Raw genomic sequence first — 21,838 nt, forward strand, 5'->3', positions numbered from 1 at the left:
TGCTGCTCTGCGAAAAACCTGGCCAATCTCTCGTACTCCTTGATGAGAAACAGACTGCCAATATCTCATCAGGAAGCAGGAACAAAAGCCCTTTGAGATGTTATGATATGAATGATAATTCAGCCGGTGTCTGTTTGCTCGGCCATATGGGCTTTGTGTCAACACTTCCAGGTCCAGTCAGGTCTCGCTCGGGACAGAGGGAGCGCAAGATGCATTTTCATAAATCATTTCTTGACACCACATCAAGGTTATGTGGTTGGCAGTCTGTAGCCTGTAAATTGCCTTTGCATTGACAATGCAAAGGAGCTCCTCTGGGATTTAAGTAGTTCAGTAGCTATTTATGGCTAGAAAATTAGGATGACCTTTTCCCATATTGTGATAATGGCGCCTTCAATATAAACTATTCCATGGGAGTGAAATGTCTCACCGTATGCTGAGAATGTAAAACATTTGTTTTGAGCCTACATGTTTCCAGAGGTGCTAGCTTTTGTTAGCCACCCATGATAAACTGGCTTTATATTACCCACAGTGTGGACGTAATAATTAGCTCACTACAGCAGGGTAACAAGTTTGCACCCCCGTCCTGCTGTGCGGCTCTGTAATTGGTCCCCTCATGTGGCACAGTCGGGCCCCAGAACAAAGGGTTCCCAGAGGGGGAATCTATGCTGACCCATGCTGAACCCTCCACAACAATGACAGGCAGGAAGCATTTACATATGCTGACAGACTTGTCTCTTCCTCGGGTGGAGTGCTAGGCACTTCATTAAAGAAACATCAATACCTGCTGATAGAAAACGAGGAGTGGGCCTGTGTGCATCACTGTCTGCTCCGAGACACTATAGTGAAATGACATAGGCCTGTCACATCCAATTTCAAATAAATGGACAGCGTTTATTAAATGGGGTGTGTGTGGAAATTGATGGGAGAGAGGCTGTGAGATGCTGTCTGAGCCGTGATTGTCTGCATGCATCAGCAATTGGTTTACCCACAAGCTGTTCACCTGAACGTCAGCTGCCAAAATCAGTCGGCCTGCGGGCTCATCCAAGCACATTTCCACACTTTCTGAGCTCTGTTTTGTTATTTTTCAAACCCCCCCCCCCCCAAAAAAACAGCTTACCATCATTTTTTGTGGCTGTGCTTTTGCATTTTGCTCTATTTAATGTTAACATGCTACTCAGTGAACTACACGCTTGTGCCTCACAACGAGAAAACCGTGCAAAGTCAGACACAGGTGACATATCTGTCGATTCAGCAGCAGAGCAGCAGCAGGGCAGGTGGGTTCACTCATTCATTGCATCATGGTGCTGTGAATTCATTCTCTTATCCAGTTAAAGGAAGGGTAAACCCTCCTTCCATTTGACACACTGCTCATTTAGCTGAGAGGCACAGTGGCTGGCTGGAGGGAGGGGAGTCGAGGGGGAGTTGTTGTGATGTGGAGAGAGGAGGAGGAGGGGGGGGGGGGGCTGTATTCTTTGGGAGGTGTTGTCCTGAGCAGATGGACCTCTCAGTGGCGTAGTAAGTGGAGTCTTCACATGGCAGAGGAGACTGCAGGATCTCACAGGACCGGGACTCAGCATCCAGGTGGCCACAGCCCCTCCTGACCAGCTGGAGGAGCGATGGGACCATCTGACACTCGCAGGAAAATGATACACTTTTCTTTGCTGCTTTGTTTTGTCCTGACACAAAAGCCCTGAGCCAATCAAGGAATTTAGCTAATGAAGCTTACAGAGAAAATCCTCTTGATTACAAATAAATATTCAAGGTCATGTTAACAACAGGAGAACAGCATTTACACACAATCTCCAGGTGAACACAGCAGCTCTGCATAGTGAAATAATCTTTATTTCATCCAAAAAAATAATAAATGTGACGCATTGTTTGAGGTGATTAAGATTTCATACAAACATATCCATCAACCCTGCATCAACATCCGACTGCAGTGATTTCTGCACAGCTTACGCACACTACAATGTAGATTCAACAAATCCAAGTGAGAAAGTCCCATCTGTGTTTCTCCTCCACTGATCCTGGACCCTGGAGGGCTACACAGGGCTAATTGTGGCCCCATTTTCCTTCCTTATCTTTTTGTTTTTACTCAGTGTTGAGGTCAGGGAATCCCCCAAGTGACCAGCGGCAGGAGCAACAGCCATCGGCCCCCCGCTGAGCATCAGTAATTAGAGCCCTCCTCCTCCCTATGCTGCCCCCCTCTGCAGACCCAGGCCGGGGAACCTCTCGCTCTCCTTCTGAAGGGCGCAGGGAGCAGAGAGGAGGAGCAGCTGCTGATGGGAAACCACTCTTAGGTTCCCAGGGATGACCAGCGTCCCTCCGTCCGCCTCGGAGGATGTGCAGCAGCATCTTTAATCTGGATGATGGGGGCTTGGACCAGACACATTACAGGATCACTTTGCTGTGCTGTCTGGTTTCTCATGGCTGTTTATCCTCTCTTATTGTTTCTTTTTGTTTCTTGATAATCAATATTTATCAAGATTAGTTGGTGATTTATTCATCTTTTGGTGGTTTATTGGTTTTGGTTTATTACTTAAAGCTTTTCAGCTGTACTTGAAGGCAGTATTGCAACACTCACACATGCATCACATCATTAATAAATTGCAGTAGGGGGAGGCAAAAATGCTGCCTTTTTGGTCATTTTAATTAAAAATGAAACTATATACTGCACAGTTTAAAAGCCAGTTTTCAGGGATGGTTGTAAAATATAAGACTTAATAAATACACCCATGAATAACAACATTGCTCTGACAGTCTCAACAAGAATTGAACAATTTAAGCTCTAAAAAGTTAATACTTATGCAGTGTTACAGTGTATTCATATGCAGCTATTTATCTACATAACAGCCCACTGATTCCTGCTGAGCTGCAGCTGGTAGCATTTTGATGTCTTGTCTGTGTCTCTGTGTCACATTCACTGTGGTAAAACGCATCAACAACCTGTTTTTATTACAGGTTTTTTTCCATTTTACACATGCATGAATTTAAAGGGAAACATCCCATTTAACAGGTGTATCAATACCAGCATTATATCTTCTTCCTGCAGGAGTGACATCAGTCTTTACTCATATTTTATTTTTATGTACACACTGTAAATGTATTTCATGTGCAAAGGGTTTTGAAAGGATTTGTGGTCACAGGTTGGCTGCAGACTCTGGGGCCATAGGTTTTAAAAGTGTTAGTGCGCCATCTAGTGGTCAAACAAGCTGACAGTTTCATGATGAGTGAAATAGAGAGATTAAATATAAAGACCAGTATTGAGCTTCTGATATTAAATATTTTATGAGATTATAGGCTCTTTGTGTTATTTTGACATAAATTCCTTGCATCATGTATTAATGATAATGTCCTAATAAAGTGATGTGCAAACAAACAAACCGCAAACCTGCAAAGGAAAATATCATTCAATTTGTTCAAATATAACATTTTAAAAAGCCTTAAGTGTCACAGAATTAACATCCTTCAGAAGAACCTTAAAGGTATAGTTCAACAACATTTTGGGAAAATACAAAATAAGACTTTATCTTAAGTCCTCCTATATCTTATATCCATTTATAAGAAGAATATAATTAGATAATACATGATGTAACTATGTGGTTGTAAGTAGATATGTGTTTATTAATGTAGATATAAACAACTATAACTCCTCCTGTGGACACCCATAAGTAAAGGCTGGACGTAATACATACATGAATGACATAGTGAAACACTGTTGTTAATCAAAATAAAATAAAATAGGCCTTCATAAAAGTTATTATTGCTAATAATGTACATTAACACTTAAAAATGTCCATTTTCTGCTTATACCTACATTATAGTGTGTTATAAACCATGTATTAAATGTTTACACACTCTTATAAATGCAAAATAGGGAGACTTTAAGTACAGTGTTAACAAGTATGTTTATTTCCTTCCACCTCAAGAGTTTGATAAGAAGATTGAATCCACTACTCTCTAAGTTATGAGCTAATTTAAAGTTAGAGCGACCAGATGGTTAGCTTAGCATTATGGCTGAAATTGAATATCTTTTGTTTGTTTTTTGTCAAACAAAAAGCGAAAAATAAAATATTATTTGTGGTTTCATTCTTCTGGCACTATAAGGGTTCATCAAGAAACGAGTTAAAGCAGCTTGGCTAACATATTGTAACAACAGATTTTTATTTCCTGCTGAGTCTTCAGCACCTTACGCCCTAAATCAGCAACAAACAACTTTGTGTACCGATTAAACAAACAAAGTAAAATGTGTTGATTAGTGAGTGTCACAGGTGCTGGTGGGTGCATATTTAAACTTTGGGAAGTTTCCACCTGCTTCTAGTTTTTATACTAAGCTTATCATCTCCTGACTACAGTTTGATATTTAACGGACAGGCATGTTTCTTATTTAAACCTGCATTAACTGATTTTTTTTGGCAAATGGTTTTCAGCTGAGACTAACTGTGAACACAATACTGATTTATCACCTTTTAATCTGATATGTTAAACTTATTTAACATGCAAATTCAAACATTTAGCAGTTACAGAGCAACATTATCATTCATCTGTCTGTCCACCTGATGAATGTAAGTCCAATATTCACTCTCCTCTAGCTCTGTTTTTGGTGTCTACCAACTCCAGAGGGGAATATCTCCGGAGGAAATATATTCAGCCATGACTTTCAAAATCCTTCAGATAACACTAAGCTAAGCTTTCTGTACTCCAACACAACAAACTCCTGCCGGCACTCCTCTGTCGAACGCTGTCATAGCTGAATATTTAACTGATTTAGACAACTGAGCTCTCACAAGATGTCAGAACGAGACTTCTCCTTGAGCGAGACACAATAACAAACAGACCGGATCAAGCAAAAGGTAAAGAAAAAGTTTTATTTCTCTACATAGTTCTTTCCATAATGTTGTCAGACAGATAACAATCTGAGCCTGTCAGTGGCAAAAACAACTACTTTTAGTGGACGTACATTAACGGGACATTATTGTCCCATTGAATTACATTGCAGTTAATTTTGTGGCCTTCACTCAATACTGGACCAATTTCAACTGTTGTCCCCATTAGTCACTTAGACACAATAAGATGCTTGAAAAATATTTAAGTATTTAAGCATTATAACCATTACAGCCTTCTCACAACATATCTGTTCACATCAGTGTCACGACTCTCAGTTTGAAAACCACGGTGCAGGAAGATGAAATGAAATGCACACCTGACAAAAAATCTAATTAGTTTTTTTCCCCACAAGAATTTTTGGCCCTAATGGACTATTTCACTTGTTCTAATGTGTTTATTTGGTGGCAGTTTTGTATAGTTCTGAATTGATTGACTTTATTCAAAGATGTGTTATAACAGGGCAAACACAGCTATGTAAATGAGCATTGACAATAATAAGTGCAAGTTCTTTCCCACATAAATCAGACGTCTGTACAGTACAGTAATACCGGGGTTTGGCTTTTGTTAATCCACCAATAAACATACAGCCATAAATAACCATTGAATGCAAAATAAGTTTTGCAAATCACACATCCATCCATCTATCCATGCCTTTTCTATCCCGCTTATCCTCTAGAGGGTGGAGGGGAGTTGGAGCCAATCTCAGCCAACACTGGGTGAGAGGCGAGGTACACCCTGGACATTTTACCAGTCAGTCACGGGGCTAAAATACAGTATACAGACAGACGATCATTCACACCTACTCACATTCACCTGTTAACCAAACTTGCATGTTTTTGGTCTGTGGGAGGAAGCTGAAGTACCCCCACTCAAACCAGTAAACTAAATTAAACTAAACTAAAACATGTTAATGAAGTTCATGAGTCCTGCGACCTAAACAACATCAATGATTATTCTTATCAACATCATCAAAGCCAAACATAGTTTCCACACTCGTGAATTATATAATAAATACATCAGTGGCATTACAGTAGACAGCTTTAAGCAGCACTCTATTTCTCCACTCAGATTTCCATGACTATGTGCCCAAAAGCAGGTCAAACAAGTGCTGCTCCAGATGAACAGGGAAGCAAAAAACAAAACAACTGTACAAAGATTTAAAAAAAAAAAATATGTGCGTGTAGGCATACCGCTGTTTTAAAATGTGTGTACTGATAGAAAGTCCTTAATTGAATATGATGTGCATTAGTCGTAAGTTAGTCGGTTTGTCACGTTGTTACTGAGTCTGCAGAGGGATTAGGAAATGTTTTTGCTCTCCGACTCTGCAGGTTGATGATTTTGGCAAATTCAGTCACCAACACGGCTCCCATATGGCGCCTCAAATGTAGCTACTGCCATATTGTGACACTTATACATTACTACAACCTACAAGTGGCTGAGACATTAACATATATAATAACAATTATAATAAACTTAATTTATATTGCGCCTTTCAAAACTAGAGTTTCAAAATGTGAAGTGGAAGCTATTCTACAGTGGAGGTTAGCCGTTAGCTCCGTTAGCCATGTTGTGGTGTCTATACAGCAGCTGTCAGCGGCTCAAAGTGCCAAAATCAGGCTCAGCAAGTCCAAACAGTAAAGCTGAACTATAGATCAGTTAAAAAGCCTTAAATGTAATGGAAAACCAGCGTTCATCTCCTATATTCAGGGAAGAAACTTTTAAAATATCAAGAATTATAAACAGTGTTTTGCATGTTTGGATCGTGAATATAGCACATAGTGACTGAAATATGGCAATAATACTTTAGATGAGTAATCCAAAACAACAAAGTGTTGAAAATAACATGATTATATTGTTGAATGTATTAAATGTATTAAAATGTATTAACCAGGAGTGACCTGTTTTTTGGGGCCTTTATTAATTTGTGTTGAACACGACCCCGACCATTATACATTTTTATTTTATACATTATATTTTATACATCATACATTGTTGTTATAAAAAATTCTTGGCAACAAAGCAAATAAGTACATTTACATAAAAAACCTATCCAGCCTCCCTCTCAGTGCTGTCATGAGGGACATTTAGTGTTGCAGAAGTCTCCTGACGTAAAGAGCTGGTAGACATTAACCAGAGGAAACATGGTGACCGAACCGACCAGTGAGCCTATCTGTGCTGCAGCTCCGCACCAGACCAGGGCACTGTGGCTCCGGTCTCTCAGGATGACACCCACCATCACTTTAACATAAGACAGCGTCCCAGTAAAGAAGAGCCATGAGAGCACCTGAAGAGGGCAAAAGAACAACGTGAATGATAATGTGGAAAATGCTTGCGTCTGAAAAACAAACAATCAAATCATTTTCAACTATTGATTCCTCAACACAACCCAGATATGTTGCATCATATCTGTTATGAGAACCATCAGCAGAGTTGCTCAATACTCAAGTCTTTTGTAAAAGGAGGGGTTGAACTTTGGCATTTCCCTGATAAAGCCACAGAGAAATACTTTCTTCGCCATAGTATCGCCCTCGTAAAATGTGTTTCACTCACAATGATCGCCTCCCCCGCTGCAGTCCCTTGAAGTAAAGGACACGGACTCATAGCTGCCATTGCCATGTTATAGCTGGCAAATCCTGTCCCCAATACCGTCAGCATGCCGAGAAACACCAGTGACCTGAGAGCAGAAGGGATTTGTTACCAGCAGCAGTTTCCTTATTTCTAAGAATAACTTGGAGAAAAAAAATATATTCAGAAGAGAAAGAGATTGATTGACTTTTATTATGTGTCCAAACCCTTCATTTGAATGAGAGTGGCTCTTTTGTCCCCTCATCTACCCTCAAAATTAGCATGTTAACAAGTTCTATACAGTAAAAAAAGTACCTGTTTTGGAAGAACATTGCAATGGTGCAAGCCATTGGGTTTGCCACTGATGCCAGAGCAGCAGACAGGTGATAGGCCAGATTCCCGTAAGGCATACAGGAGTATGTCTGCACAGAGGGCAGCAGGCCGTTGGTTGCACCATTAACCCACACCACCAGGAAGTAGATGAAAGTCATCTGGTACACTGAGTGTTTTGGGCCTGCCTGCAGAGGTGTGCTCTCAGCTGCCCCCTCACGATGGCATCTCATGTCCTTTCCATCTATCTCTGCTCCGGGGTTGTCAAGGCCGGAGGAGACAGATGCCACAGAGTCTGGCACAAGGTTTTCAGTGGACAGCTCGTATATCCGAGGAAGTCTGTTCAGTGCAATAAAAGCAGCCAGACTTATGCACATCATGGCCGCTAGGAAGAAGAAAAACACCTCAGTGGAGAAGTTTGGAGGAAGATACTCAGTATGTATTGACCACTTGTTTCCATCTGTTTGGTTTCCTACAGTTTGGGAGCTGTTGACACATTTGGCAATGCCGACACCTTGAGCCAGGGCGACTATGCCAGGAATGAAACCGCTGAGCCCTTCCCCAATAAAGTAAGTGGTGATGTATACTGCGGGAAGCTGCATCATGAAAGGCAAGAAAGTAACTGAGGAAGTGCAGTCCACCAGCGAGAGGAAGAAGGTGATGATGAAGAAGGCAGTGCTGTGCGGAGCGCCAGCCCAAATTGTAGTCTTGTCCCAGAAGAAGGCGAGCAGGATGCAGGCTAGGATGCCGATGGAGAGGATGATGTATATGACAACTTGCTCTTTTAGGCGCCCCGGACATAGTTTGTGCATGAGTGTGACTAGCAGAGGTCCCAGGTTAGCCAGCTGAATGATAACTGTCAGGTAGGAGGGGAGCTCCCAGCCCTCAGGGAGTGTGTTGACGATGAGTGGTAGTTCCACCCACAGGCCGTTCACTGCCACCCAGGAGCCCAGTCCGAAGGCACAGGCCAGCATGTGGATGAGCAGAGCCATACTGACTCCTGATCAGTCTGAGGCCACCTGAAGAAACTTGTGTAAGAAGAAGAAGAAGAAGAAGAAGCCGTCTCCCCAAATGGTTCCACCTCCACTGTGTGTCACACCTTCAGGAACAAAGAGTCATATTTAGCTGTTACACTGTTTGCTTAATCTACATAGAAAGAGGATAGTTTCTCACTTAGGAGCAGCATGTAGACATGCAAGAGTCACTTTTCAGATCACTATAAACAAACTTGCATGCAAAAATATAAGATTAATGTCTTAAAACTGTAACAGATAAAACCAAAACTGTACCTCTATGCTTAGATAGCAAAAGATGACAGTGAGAAGACATACGTAACTTTGGTAAACGTACAGTTTGAAAGGTTCTTTTTGTAGATTTAGACACCAAACCAGCGCACTTCTACTTACAGAGCTTCCCTAGCTTGTTGTGCCAAACATCACAACTTCTTGACTTTGAGAAATGTACAATGTAGGTCAAAGTCAAGAGGCTGCGATATGTTAACCTGACACGCCAGATGGTTTGTTGCACAGAACCATCTGAGAAGTCGTCCTTGGAAACAGTTTGGAAAAGGGCAGACACTTTCAAAAAGTACTTGACAGGTGATTGGATGAACCATCTGTCTGTCACCATCTTACCTTGTGAGGCAGCTGGCAAGCTCGCAAGGTAAATGATATATAGAGCTACTAAAAAATGTATAATGCAGATTTCTCACCAACTCAATTTTATGCCACCGCCATGCATAATACTGAACAGAAAAGTATGAATGTGACTGTGGTAAGATGATAATAAAGGACTTTGTATCCTTGTAATGCTTATATTACTAAAGTTACAGTTATGGAGTGGTCTAATAGGGCTGCAGACAGGAAGAGTCTGGATAGAAAGATAGAGAAGGCCAGCTCTGTCCTGAGATGCCCCCTTCACCTAGTGGAGGTGGTGGGAGAAAGGAGAATGATGGCCAAGCTGTCGTCTCTGATGAACAACTCCCATCTCACGAGGGTCACTCGGACCACACTGGAGAGTTCCTTCAGCGACACCCAAAGTGTGTAAAGGAGTGATATCGCAGGTCCTTCCTTCCTGCAGCTGTGAGACTGTACAATCAGTACTACTCCCAGTAAACCTCACACACCCCCGACCTGGACAACTGACAAACTGTACTCACTTTTTAATAAAAAACTACTGTGTAATATCAGTTCAACTGTGCAATATGTTGTTTCACTTTAAAATGTGTGCAATAACTAGGCCTATATCACTCTCATGTATATTTTTGTTGCAACAATATTCCTCTCAACAAACTGTTACTATTTTTTCTGTTTCCTATTATTCATGTTGCTTGTTTTACATATTTATTGTCCTTCACATTTTTTTATTGATTTATTACCCTTTCTATTCTTTCCATCCACTACTGCTGTAACGTTCACTGTCATGGGACTAATAAAGGATCATCTTATCTCATATTATATTATATTATCTTAGTTACAATACCTGAATAATCAGTCCACTAAAAAAAAAAAAAAACACCCTCCAACCACCAGAAAGACACGAAAATTACCTCATACCAAAGTATCAGCTGAAGTATTTTGATTCAGCATTCCTGTTATTTCTCTTGCACCTCCAATCACCTAATCAATAGCATTGATTGATCCGTCTGAAGGTGTTTAATGAACCTGAGCAGTTGAATTGAGGTCAATGCTGTTTCTATCTTTAATCACATGAATCAGACACAGATTGTTATTAAAACGTATTCAGATCTGATCCCTTTAGTTAACTTTGTCTTACTCTGTGAACTCTCATAACCTTGTGTGTGTATTAATGTAACAAAGCGAGTCAAGGACAGGTGTCTTACTTCAGAGATAAAGCCGATGGGAAATCAATCCTCTCTCCCCTGCAGAAACTAACACAGTCGAAACCCAATGTTGTTTTTTTTAGTTCACACCCGCAGTACGCTATTCATGTTTCAGGCAGTTGATACAATTTTCACATCCCCTTCACACGTTGTTGAGGAATCCGACAAACCATATGGGCCTCCTCGCTCTCTGTCTCTGCTGGCATGCTTGTAGCTTTCACACTGATCCCACGGTGATGGGCAAAACAAGTCAGAAAATGTGTCTCATGCAAATGTTCACATGACTAAAAAATCAATGTTTGTTCAAGGCAGCGTAACAAAGGCTGGCTAGAAAAGCAGCAGCATGCCTTTTAAACTGTGTAATCAAATGAAGGGGAAAAACCCACGTGTACGTTTTACTGCACAAATAAAAAATACAATGTTTATCAGACGCGCTCGGCTGATAACACAAGAAAACACGCTTCCTTTCAGGCATGCAAATGTACTTACAAGTTTCTTCAGTCTCTTGAGGCTTTCAATATGACTTGGTGTCATCTTACATAGTAACAGACCTCCTTCGGGCTGCTGCTCTTACACACACTGATGGGAGTCACGTGACCTCTGGACAGGCAGGGCAGAGTCCACTCCAGCTGTTGGATCCACTGGATAACAGAGGGCAGTGTCTAAATCCACAGAGCTCTCCCTTTTTAAATAGGTCAAGTTGACATTAAAACACTTGGAGGTGCCCTTGACATTTCAGCATGTACATAAAAGCATTTGTCATAAAGTAATAAATGTGCTGTACTGGTTGTTTTTTAACCAAGCCTGAACAAACATCCCTCTACTGGCCCTTGATGAGCAAGTTACAGCATGCAGATCGTTACTTCAGAAGAATTTCACTGACAAGCACATTGAACAGTGAGTAGGATTGTTTGAGTCTTGTGCAACAAACATTTGCAAGCTGATTCCAGTGTAGTAGTCACTTCTTCTTTTCTGCTCAGTCATAAGACGCTGCAGTCCTTAATGTGGAGCAAAGGCCACAAACACAGCCTCTTTCTGGGTGGGTGAACTGAGCTGAACTCCCATGTCACGGTTCAGTAAAATCAGCATTCATACAACATGAATCACACTGACCAAACAGCTGGTATCACATATTGTGCTGCTTGTTTTAATAAACCTTCTTCAATAAAGTTCAGGTTTAAATAATAAAATGAATGGTGGCTGAATCCCATTTAGCTGCTTTCAGTTCAACAGTTTCAGGGTCCTGTTTTTGTGCATGCAGGTTTTCCAGCTTCACACTACATGCTGCATTGAGCAGGTTTGTAGTATATATATATAAGTGTGACAAACTAAATCTGTAGTGCTACAAACTACATCTGCTGTAATAAAGGTATGCAACTTTGAAGACTCTGGTCCATTATGAACGAACAATAATCAATATTTACAGGATAACTGATGAGGCAGGTTGAGAAGGACAATTAAATCATGTAACATATTGCACAATAGTTGTATGAGCATTTCTGCATGTATGTTTGCAGATGCTTTGGTACAAAAAACTAAAACTGTTAAACATCAATAAAAGTAGGTATGCACACACAAAAAAACTGTTTTATGAGTTTTGAGCATGATTCTGGATGGACACAGTTCTCCCACATGAACAATAAAATGGGTAAACTGGGTTATTGTTTGACAGCTTTGTGAACACTACAGAAAAAAAAGAACTAAACAATGGTAAGGAAAATATTTCAGCGTCAGTTTGTGAAGGATTAATTATCACAGTGTCTTTTTCATATACTATGAAACAAGTATGACAACATTTTTTAAGACTCACCATAAATCCAGCGTAGAGAGACAGTCGACCCTTTTCACAGCACACACTTTGACTCGTCAAAGCAGGAAAAATCACAGGTGTCAATACTGACATTGACGACGCCTCCATTTCATTTAGAGCTGCATCTAAACACCATGTTCACTTAAAATGTTTAGTTTTGTTTTGAGCTGCTGTCCACAACCCAAAGATCTTCACATCACTATGATAGAAGATTTAAAAAAAGAAAAAACAGGCAAAATTCACGTATAAGAAGATGAAACTACAGAATTGTGGCCTTTTTTAATGACTTAATTCTACCTGTGCTTTTTCTGCTTTGATAAATATCAAAACATCTGCCGTTGAAAGTGTGTGTTAGTATATACTGTTAGTATATACTGTATACAATATGCAGCACTGTATCATTTCTGGGACACTTTTTTTGGGACACGCTATCAAAACTATGCCATCGTTAATATTATTAGCAACACCTGAGCTTCTCCTGCTATGACTAGTCAAAAAGTCTGCTGTGAAAAATGCACATTTAAATGAGCTGAGGTGATTTTACTCCAGCAAATATCCATGCTGACATTTCTAACACCTTTTTTTTAATGTCACAGCAGGAGAAGCACAGGTGTAATTAATGACATTAACAATGACTCTTCTCTGTTGTCTGTTGAAGCCAGTATGAAGAACAGCAGACATAAAAAAGCTGAACATTTAGTGCATATAATCTGATTTTTGTGTTCATTATCAGACTTAAGTAGTAGTCTGACAGCTTGTACATGTCAATTCACCTTTAGACTTTATTTTGCACTTATAGGTTTTAACGTTTTAAGCTTTGCCCATTTTTCCTCCCATCAGTATTCTTCCTACTCAGCTTCACTTGGTTTTGTTGCCTGTGGATTTATAAAACTTTTGGGTAAATGAAGTTAGAAATAAGATTACAACTTAAGGGTCTTGCTGGGAAAGTTCCTTGTGTTGCGTCACACAAAGTTTGTTTTATATAAGCACTGTAGTGACATTTAACACTGCAATAAGAATGAAACCATTACCTCTTGATCACAAACTGGGTCATAGGCAAGGACGCAATAAAGTGTCTTATCTGTCTACAACACTGAGTATATGATTTAATTAGGGTTATTTGTGTAGTGATCTAAGGAAAAAAGTTAAGTTAAGTTACTAAATCCTTACACATTGAACGCCAACGAATCAGGAGCCCAAGATAATGTTTATTAAAGGCACCTTTACAGCTTTAAGAATGACTGTGGATTGGTTTGGACATTAACAAGTGTGTCTTTAAAGTATTCCTCTGTAGCTTTGGATGTAGGTCAGGAGTCGTTGTCTTACTGGATAATAAATCTTCAGTACACCTGCAGACTACAGCAGGTGTCTAAGGTAGTTTTATGCCTTGATTGACACCTTTCAATAGCTTTATTTGAATCATTACACATTAACTCTCCTGTTTTCCTCAGGTCAAGGAAGGACAGAAGGAAGGACAGGAGGGAGGAAGGAAAGGAGTAAGGGTGAAAGAGGAAGGAATTTAGGAGAGAAGGAAGGAAGGAAAGGAGTAAGGATAAAAAGAGGAAGGAATTTAGGAGAGAAGGAAGGAAAGGAATAAGGAGGGAGGCAGGGAGGGGGGAAAGGAGGAAGGAAGGAAAGGAGTAAGGATGAAAAGACGAAGGAATTTAGGAGAGAAGGAAGGAAGGAAGGAAAGGAGGAAGGAGGAAGGAAGGAAGGAAGGAAAGAAAGAAAGGAGTAAGGAGGGAGGGAGGAAGGAAGGAAGGATGGAAGGAGCAAAGCAAGAAGGGTGGAGGGGAAGAAGGAATGAAAAATTCAAGAAAGAGAGAAGAAGGAAGGAAAGAAGGAACAGTCAAAAGAGAGATGGGGTCAATTTGACCCGGGAGGACGACAGGAGGGTTAAAACCAGTCAGTATTATGACCTCAGTGTGGACATGAGCTGTTTTTTGTCTTCTCGGATTGTTTCATTTTTAAACCTGATGTCAAATATCTCAAAAGAAAACATACATTTTTGAATAACATCAATAATTTTGTGTGATTGACAGAACTTATCTCTCCTCTATTTTTTTAATCCTCTTGTGACTCCACAGATTTGAAAAGCAGTGATCGCTGACCTTTTATTCAACTGTTGGCATCACCAGTGACAATATAGATGTTACACCAGATATAGAAGAGAATACTTGTGTAATCTATGTAGATGTGAGAAACAAAAATGTGCATATCTAGATCGATGCTTTCACTTTGACATTCAAAAATCTTTCTGTTGATCACACTTGTAAAAGGAAATGGAACAAAGCCAACGGATAGCTAGAAGCCTGCAGAGATGAGGAGGGAGTCGTGAATATTTAGGTCTCCCTCCACAATATGTTCTTGTTCCTAGAAGTCTGCCACTAGATAAACTGTTTTCACATTCATCTGCTGAGAGTGGAAAGTTTCTCTGCGCTCATTGAAAATCTGTTAACGCCTACGAGCATCATTTGTGACATCAAAGCTAGTTTGGAGCCAATCGTGCTCCTGTATGTAACTTACATGAGTGTGGTGTGGAAACTTGAAGCCTCCAGGTGCACAAACACTGAGGACGGAGTTTACAGTGAAGGCAGAGACATCTAGTGTCCAGCAGGTTCACTTTTGAAATAAAACATACTTCCAGATTCATAGATTATTATTATTATTGTCATTTTAAGGATATTAATGTGATAATTATGGAGTTTTTTTATGGACAAACTATACTAGACTCATTATAGTTCCAATCACAGTACTTTTATGTCTTGACACGTCTGTTAGGGACCTTTAACTATAACCGGGTGCCAACATTAATTTGAGATGTTTTCTCCACACAAATCTAACAAAGATTTGACAAATAAAGACCCAAGAAGCATAACACTGTGCTGTTGAGTCAGTAAAAACCAAACTGGAAGTAAATTATTTTGATTACTTGGGGAAATAACGCTTGTCCACTTTCGTGATTAAATGGAGAACTAACTCTGTATCAGCAGAGAAACTATTCCTGCTTTTGTCTTTTTTTAGTAACAATTTCTTGGTCATGTCAGTCACTGTGTGCGGCCTAAACAATGGATTCAATAAATCAGTCAGCTGGTTTTTGTTACCCTCAGGCAGAGTGAGACTAGGCGAGCTGCTAGTTTCCAGTTTTTATGCTAAGCTAACAGTCTACTGGCTCCATTTCCATATTGAACACACAAACATGAACAAGGTATCAACCTTCTTATCTAACTCAGTAAGATAGTGAATAAGCATATTTTCCAAATTGCCTAACTTTTCCTTTAGGCGTCTCCTCTGTTAGGGCTACTTACATCACACTTCTGCTATATCTGCTGAGGTCATGAAGTCATGTACACACTGTTGTGTGACTGATATCACTGTGTAGAAATGCTATTTTTATACACTGGCATGACCTTTCAACCCATGAGCACTAACACACAGGGATCTCAGGGACACAAATGTACATAAGTATTAAGATTTATGAAAGAAGTGGAATAAATAGAAACTTAATTGTCACATGAAGCTGCAGGGAGTTTCATATGCCAGTTCTCCTCTGATGTTACACAGGACCAAAAAAGAGGTAGCTCATCTATTTTCAAGCATGATTTAACTGGAACTTCTGCAGGCCTAAGCTACGTGACAGCTGACTAGTGACCACATCCAGGCGTCATGCTGAGCTGTAGTCATGCACGTACCAGAAGAAAATAAAATATGTCATCAGATATCTGATCACAAGATAAGGAGACTTTTTCCCCCAAGTTTTGGGTGCGAGGTTTCACATCTATATCATGAAAGATTATCACTGAACTTACAGCGACCGCAGGTTTACTGAGCTACGTACAATTATGTTTCCAGTGTCACAAAAAAGGTCACACATACACACACACATACACACAGAGAGGTACACTCAATAAGATTATTTATGTTATTGTACAATCTGCAATTTTTTAACAAATAATAAAAAAAAGATTAGTAAGATGTACAGTATTCGAATGATCACATCTGGTGTAGACTGAGGACACCGCCTGCCTCGTCGCATCGAGTCCACCCAGAGCTCCAGTGATGGGAGGGGGGGGGGGGGGGGGGGATGAGGGCCAGGAATGACTTCTATAAATGCTCAATAACTGTGTGTGTACATATATGTATGTATGTGTATGTGTGTGTGTGTTTATGTGTGTCTGTAATTGTTGTTGTATACTACTTGTGTGTGTTCGCTCAGCCAATGGAATGTCGCATGGCGGTGGATGAGGATGACGGGATGAAGGCAAACAGAAATTCAGGGAGGGGGGTGAGGAATGGTGAGGTGGGGGTGGAGGTGGTGGTGGTGGTGGTGGGGGGGGGGGGGGGTTGGGGAGAGAGAAGGAAAAGATGGAGGCAAAAGTAGCAAGGGGCTCAGTTGGTGTAGATCTGGCCCTCCGGTGGCTGAGGAAGCTTCATGTTCTCCTTGCATGTCATGAGCCGTCGCAGCTCCAGCAGCACCATCCGGATACTGTAGGAGTTCTGCCACTTGGCCAGCGCAGTCACCGCATGCATGTCAACCTGCGGGACACAACCAGAGTGAGGACGGATGCGATGTTACACCTTGAATCCCCGCTAAGCTCATTAACATGGCCGTGTGGGTTTTCACAGGGAATTAAAAAATTGGAAACACTCGTGACATTTGAGCTTGAGGACGATTTGTGTTCTACATCACAGAAAACTTCTAACTTCACTTTTAACTTTCAAAGTGACTGAAAAAAAAAATCAAGACTTAATGCTGACTTCAATTGCGTTCAGCTCAGTTTTCACACTAGCCAAATTTAATCTGTGGGGTGTTCAAGTGACGTGGGCATTTTAAGATAAATTCCTAAGAGAGTGAGTTGTCTTTTAATGCAATAGCCGAATCCCCCAGTTTGCGAGGGTGAAGAGACACTGTGTGAAGGTCAGTATCAGTATTTATAAATGCATCCAAATCATTTCATATTCATCACCCTAATAGGTTTCTTTTTTTTTATTAATTTATCATCTCTCTGGGGATTTTCTCTCGGCCTTCTGAGAATTAAGAGTTGAAAGCCAAATGGTAATCTGGCTTTCCTCCCTAACAACTTTCCCTCTCTGCCTCCGTTTAACGAGCTGAAATATTACATAGTATCTGAGTCCCACGGCTCACCATTTCTTAAAGCTTTCCTCATTAAATTGAAAGTTGTTGGTGCCTGTTTTGACTTGCACTTGGCAAGAGGAAGGACAAAGGATGGTCGGGCGTTGCCACATTTTCACAAGTGATAACAGAGCAATCACTCAAAAGATCTTAAAAGAGATCTCTGCTCCCCTCCATACAAAAATACTTATCATGTATTTGCAGGTTATTTTCTGTGCAGCTAAATCAGTGAGGCATAATGCTATACTCGAGGCAGAGTTGACTGAATCGCCAATTTAGGATGAATATTCAACTTTTGACAGTGTGTGTGGGGAAAACACAATCCATATTAAACTCCCATAGCAGTTTAACACGTCTCACATTGTCTTGCTGTGACTGCAAGACTGTGTTTTTTTGTGACTCAGCACCTGGATGTGAAAGATGGATGTGTGTCTTTTGCACACTAATTGCTAAGAATGCAAAACTGCCACTAATGACGTTAGTATGACATGCACACATCACTGTAGCACAGCACTGACTGCATGAATCACTGTTTGAATAGTTTGAATTTTCTTTCCTTGGAAAGTTAAGCAGAGGCGTTCCTATTACGACACTTTTTTCAAGTAAACAACAGTCAGATTTGGATTAAACTGGCCAGATTTACACCACGTATATCCATAAATCATTTCTCTTGTACCAGAATTACTTGATGGTTATCTGTCAGGAATTCCAGGCATGCACTTTTAATGGGAAACTTTCTTATCTGGGCTGACCAGTCTGCAGAGCAGGTATGACATGCCTCTCTTAAAAGTTTGAACATACCGTAAACTGCAAACACATAAGATAAAATAACCAGTGCTCTTCAACACAAGCAATTCATTCTCAGACTGTATATTTAAACTGACAGCTGAGGCATCCAACTAGAATAAGAACTAGTATAGAAGATTTACATACCACACCGTTGGAGGTGTGAACGCCATTCAAGTTTATCTTTGTCACAAATCTGACAAACGGTGGTGACTCTGGGTATCCTGGCCCACATTCAACCTTCAGATTGTACATCCTGTTTTCATAGCTTGTCTGCAGACAGAGAAACAGGTGGAGTGAGAGGGAGAGGACAGACAACAGCACATAATGTCTAATGTATTTAACAATAATATTCATGTGAAATCTATATGATAAAATACATACTCAAAATTAAACCAGTTTCATAGGAGCAGTAATTACATAGGTTTAAACTCTGAGGGCACAAATCAGCTGAGCCACACATTAGTCAATGTCTACAGAGTTTTGAACAAGGTTATTATACAGATTATTGATACACACTGAAAAATTAGACACATTTTCAAGGAGAATATTATCAGCACTCAGAATAGTATTTCCTACATTTAGCATCAAATAATGCTAAAAGGTTTACTTAATTCAAAAAGGAACCGATGCTGTGATTTTGTTCCCTCTGAGGACTGACTGTGCTTTATGTTGCACTACTTGTTGCTTCATGTCATTTTATAATATTTTATTCATGTGATATTTCATCTTAATATAATGGTGCTGCTGCCTTAAACTCCATTTGGCAACTAATAAAGCATCAATCGTGACACATCATCCCTTACATTTACTTTTTATTGACACTCTTCTATTTTTAATGTCCACTTTGCTTCTATAATAATACAAATTTCCCCATCATGGGACTAATAAAGAAATATCATAACAGGATCAAACCTGCCACCTTTTGTTTACATGACTAGCCACATAAAATGCTTCTTTGCACAGTCCTCACTGGAGGTGTTTTTAAAAATGGCACCACTCACCCGAGGAGGGCCGAGGATCACTCCTCTCCATCGTGTTAGAGTCATGTCCTCATCATCCTCCAAACCCCAGCTCACCGTGCCATCTCCTACACCTTTCTGGCCTTCCTCCAGCTCTTCAAGTAGCCGGAAATTGCGAGGAACTTTAACGCCTGTTTTGGAGGACAAGACAAAAATCAACACATTCAAGCTCTCCTGAGACTGAAGCAACAGTCACACCTGCACAGGATGAGCGGATTTAGGCACCACAGAGCTTTAACCACATTTGTCAGTTTGCAGGAGCCTCTGCCAAAGCAGTGACTTGCAGATAAATACACAGGTATGAGCCGATAATACGTGGCTCACTCTAGACGCACACAACGTGACAGTAAAAAAAAAACAGGAACGCCTTATTTAACCAGCCTCCATCATCATCATCATCATCTTCCTTGATAACAGTGGATGCTATTCGTTTTATTTATACCCACTTAAATTCAGCATCTGGTTACGACGATGCTGCATCATTTGGCCTCTGCAGTGAGATGTGCTGCTGCTGCTGCTGCTGCACTGAAGAAGTGAACCGTGCAAACACTTACACAATCAGCTGGTGCAGCAGTTTTTTGTTTTTTTTTAGGGGGGTTGTTGTTTTTTTTAAGCCAACATCTCAACAATCCCGAGTCATTAAAGACATATTTTCATGATTAGCAGGAAGTGAACACCTCAGAAAACGTCCTGTCATTGTTGACGTCAAACACAAGAAAAGGTTGAGCATGCATGAAAGATAAAGGTTGATGCATTTAAGGCGTGCGGGTGAGGTTTAATTACCCGATTTGTGACACATCCGTTTTTACAGAGTCAGTAAACAATATAATGTCGCTAAGGAGCTTTTTTACCACCCAGCAGACAGAATGACGGAGCCGCTAGCCACACACACACACACACACACATATACACACACAATCACTATGCTACACACACAAAAAAAAAAATACGTTTCTGAATGAAAAGCCAACAAGTTAAACCCCGTTACACATGCAGACAGTTCGTGTTAAATTATTCCAGCTCGTACTGTGGCTTTATATTCAGCTCGCTCTTTCATCGGAAGTCAAACTGCGTCTCGTCGCCTTTAATCTAACTTAGCTCATGTTAGCTTAGCTGTTAGCTTCCTATTCATTCTCTCCGCCTGCACGTTAGCCTACACGTTCTCACAAAAAGCGGACGGCACGAGCCACACAATCTTCCTAAATATGTCGCGTGTTAGCTACATCATTAAAATAAACCTGTCTATCTGATTACTTAACCGCAGCTTATCTTGGTGATTTATTTCTCTCACACATTTACCTGATCCGGCGGCGACCGCCATCTTGTCGCTACACAGCGAGAACGCGCACGCAAGCTTTGCCATTGTCGCCAGCGGTGCGTGCGCGTGTGTGTGTGAGAGAGAGAGACGCATACCCATCGCTTCCTTTGTTTGTTAGATCGGAGACACAAAACTGTCTGAAACTGTGTCAGTGGTTAAAGGAAGAATTCACAAATGCTCAAATTTGTCTTAAAACAACATTCAGGAGCCTAAACTGTAAACATGTTTTTCTTGCTGTAATCTGTTAATTTTGACCATTAAGATCCCCTTATAATGCATTTTTCAGTGTAGGGTGATGAGGGCCAAAATTCACAAGCCTCCCTCTGTACCGAAATGTATTAAAAAGTTTATCTGAAGCTAATTTACAAGTGAAAGAAACTGCAAAATTGAACATTATTTATTCATTCATGTTTTTTTATTGTTTCTTTCCTCTTGTTCTTTCTAATGGCACATATTTTATCTTTTAACTTGGTTCTATCTTGTTTTCTTGGGGCCATTCTTCTGCTTTTGTCCTTTTGGTCTGAGCACTGTCATTACATTGTCTAGCATGTTCTTGTCTTGCCGTGTGTCTGTGCACGTAACAACATGACTCACTCACTGTAAACCAAATTTATCTAAGGGTACAATAAAATTATCTTAATCTCAATCTGAATTTGTAGTTTCAGCCTTTCACATGAGTCAATTCAAATAGATATCTTTGAACGTTAGTCTTTTAGTGCCAAAGTCCCTCTTTTTGTTAGGCTACTATACTTCCAATGCAGCTCAACAGGGAAACACTGTCCAAGGAAACACAAAGGGAATTTAATGCTAAAAAAAGAAGTAAATGTGGCAGATATCCATTTGATATAACTAACTCAGACTGTTAAATGACTGTGTGGACTCACTGTGGATTTTATCGTCCATCACTTCCACATGTGATGAAGTGTTGTTATTGTTGCTGTTGATACTCTGCAACATATCTGTGGTTTCCTTGTGCTGACTATGTGGTTAGATAAACTGACAACTTTGACAAATTTGATGTTATTCTTGTGTCAGGCTCATAACTGTATCATAACAACATCTCCAATATTCTTTCAGATGGTGAAAACATGTATGTGTACGTCTGTATCCCTTCTGTTGCCCTTCTCTGGATCATCAAAACACA

The 21,838-nt window shown here is 40.4% G+C and overlaps 2 protein-coding genes across 4 annotated transcripts; both read right to left on the reverse strand.

Moving 5' to 3' along the window:
- Nucleotides 1–6,677: 6,677 nt before the first annotated feature.
- Nucleotides 6,678–11,190, reverse strand: slc52a3 (solute carrier family 52 member 3). Its single transcript, XM_053317724.1, has 4 exons — nucleotides 11,114–11,190; nucleotides 7,768–8,881; nucleotides 7,438–7,561; nucleotides 6,678–7,171 (listed from the first exon to the last, which is right to left on the reverse strand). Exons 2-4 carry the CDS (start codon nucleotides 8,772–8,774, stop codon nucleotides 6,959–6,961), a joined length of 1,344 nt encoding a protein of 447 aa, XP_053173699.1. The 5' UTR covers nucleotides 8,775–8,881; nucleotides 11,114–11,190; the 3' UTR covers nucleotides 6,678–6,958.
- A 5,552-nt stretch (nucleotides 11,191–16,742) lies between these two features.
- LOC128357409 (ubiquitin-conjugating enzyme E2 variant 1-like) lies at nucleotides 16,743–20,707 on the reverse strand. Of its 3 annotated transcripts, none has more exons than XM_053317755.1 (4): nucleotides 20,676–20,707; nucleotides 19,359–19,507; nucleotides 18,502–18,627; nucleotides 16,743–16,970 (listed from the first exon to the last, which is right to left on the reverse strand). In XM_053317755.1, the coding sequence occupies exons 1-4, from the start codon at nucleotides 20,695–20,697 to the stop codon at nucleotides 16,824–16,826; spliced, it is 444 nt and encodes a 147-aa protein (XP_053173730.1). In that variant the 5' UTR covers nucleotides 20,698–20,707; the 3' UTR covers nucleotides 16,743–16,823. The 3 variants fall into 3 exon arrangements, with proteins under 3 accessions (XP_053173730.1, XP_053173729.1, XP_053173728.1); XM_053317754.1 differs by having other exon boundaries at nucleotides 20,670–20,698; XM_053317753.1 differs by lacking the exon at nucleotides 20,676–20,707 and adding an exon at nucleotides 19,823–19,895.
- Between the last annotated feature and the right edge of the window lie 1,131 nt (nucleotides 20,708–21,838).

The sequence above is a fragment of the Scomber japonicus genome, chromosome 4, assembly GCF_027409825.1.
Source record: "Scomber japonicus isolate fScoJap1 chromosome 4, fScoJap1.pri, whole genome shotgun sequence".
NCBI classification, from domain to species: Eukaryota; Metazoa; Chordata; class Actinopteri; order Scombriformes; family Scombridae; genus Scomber; species Scomber japonicus.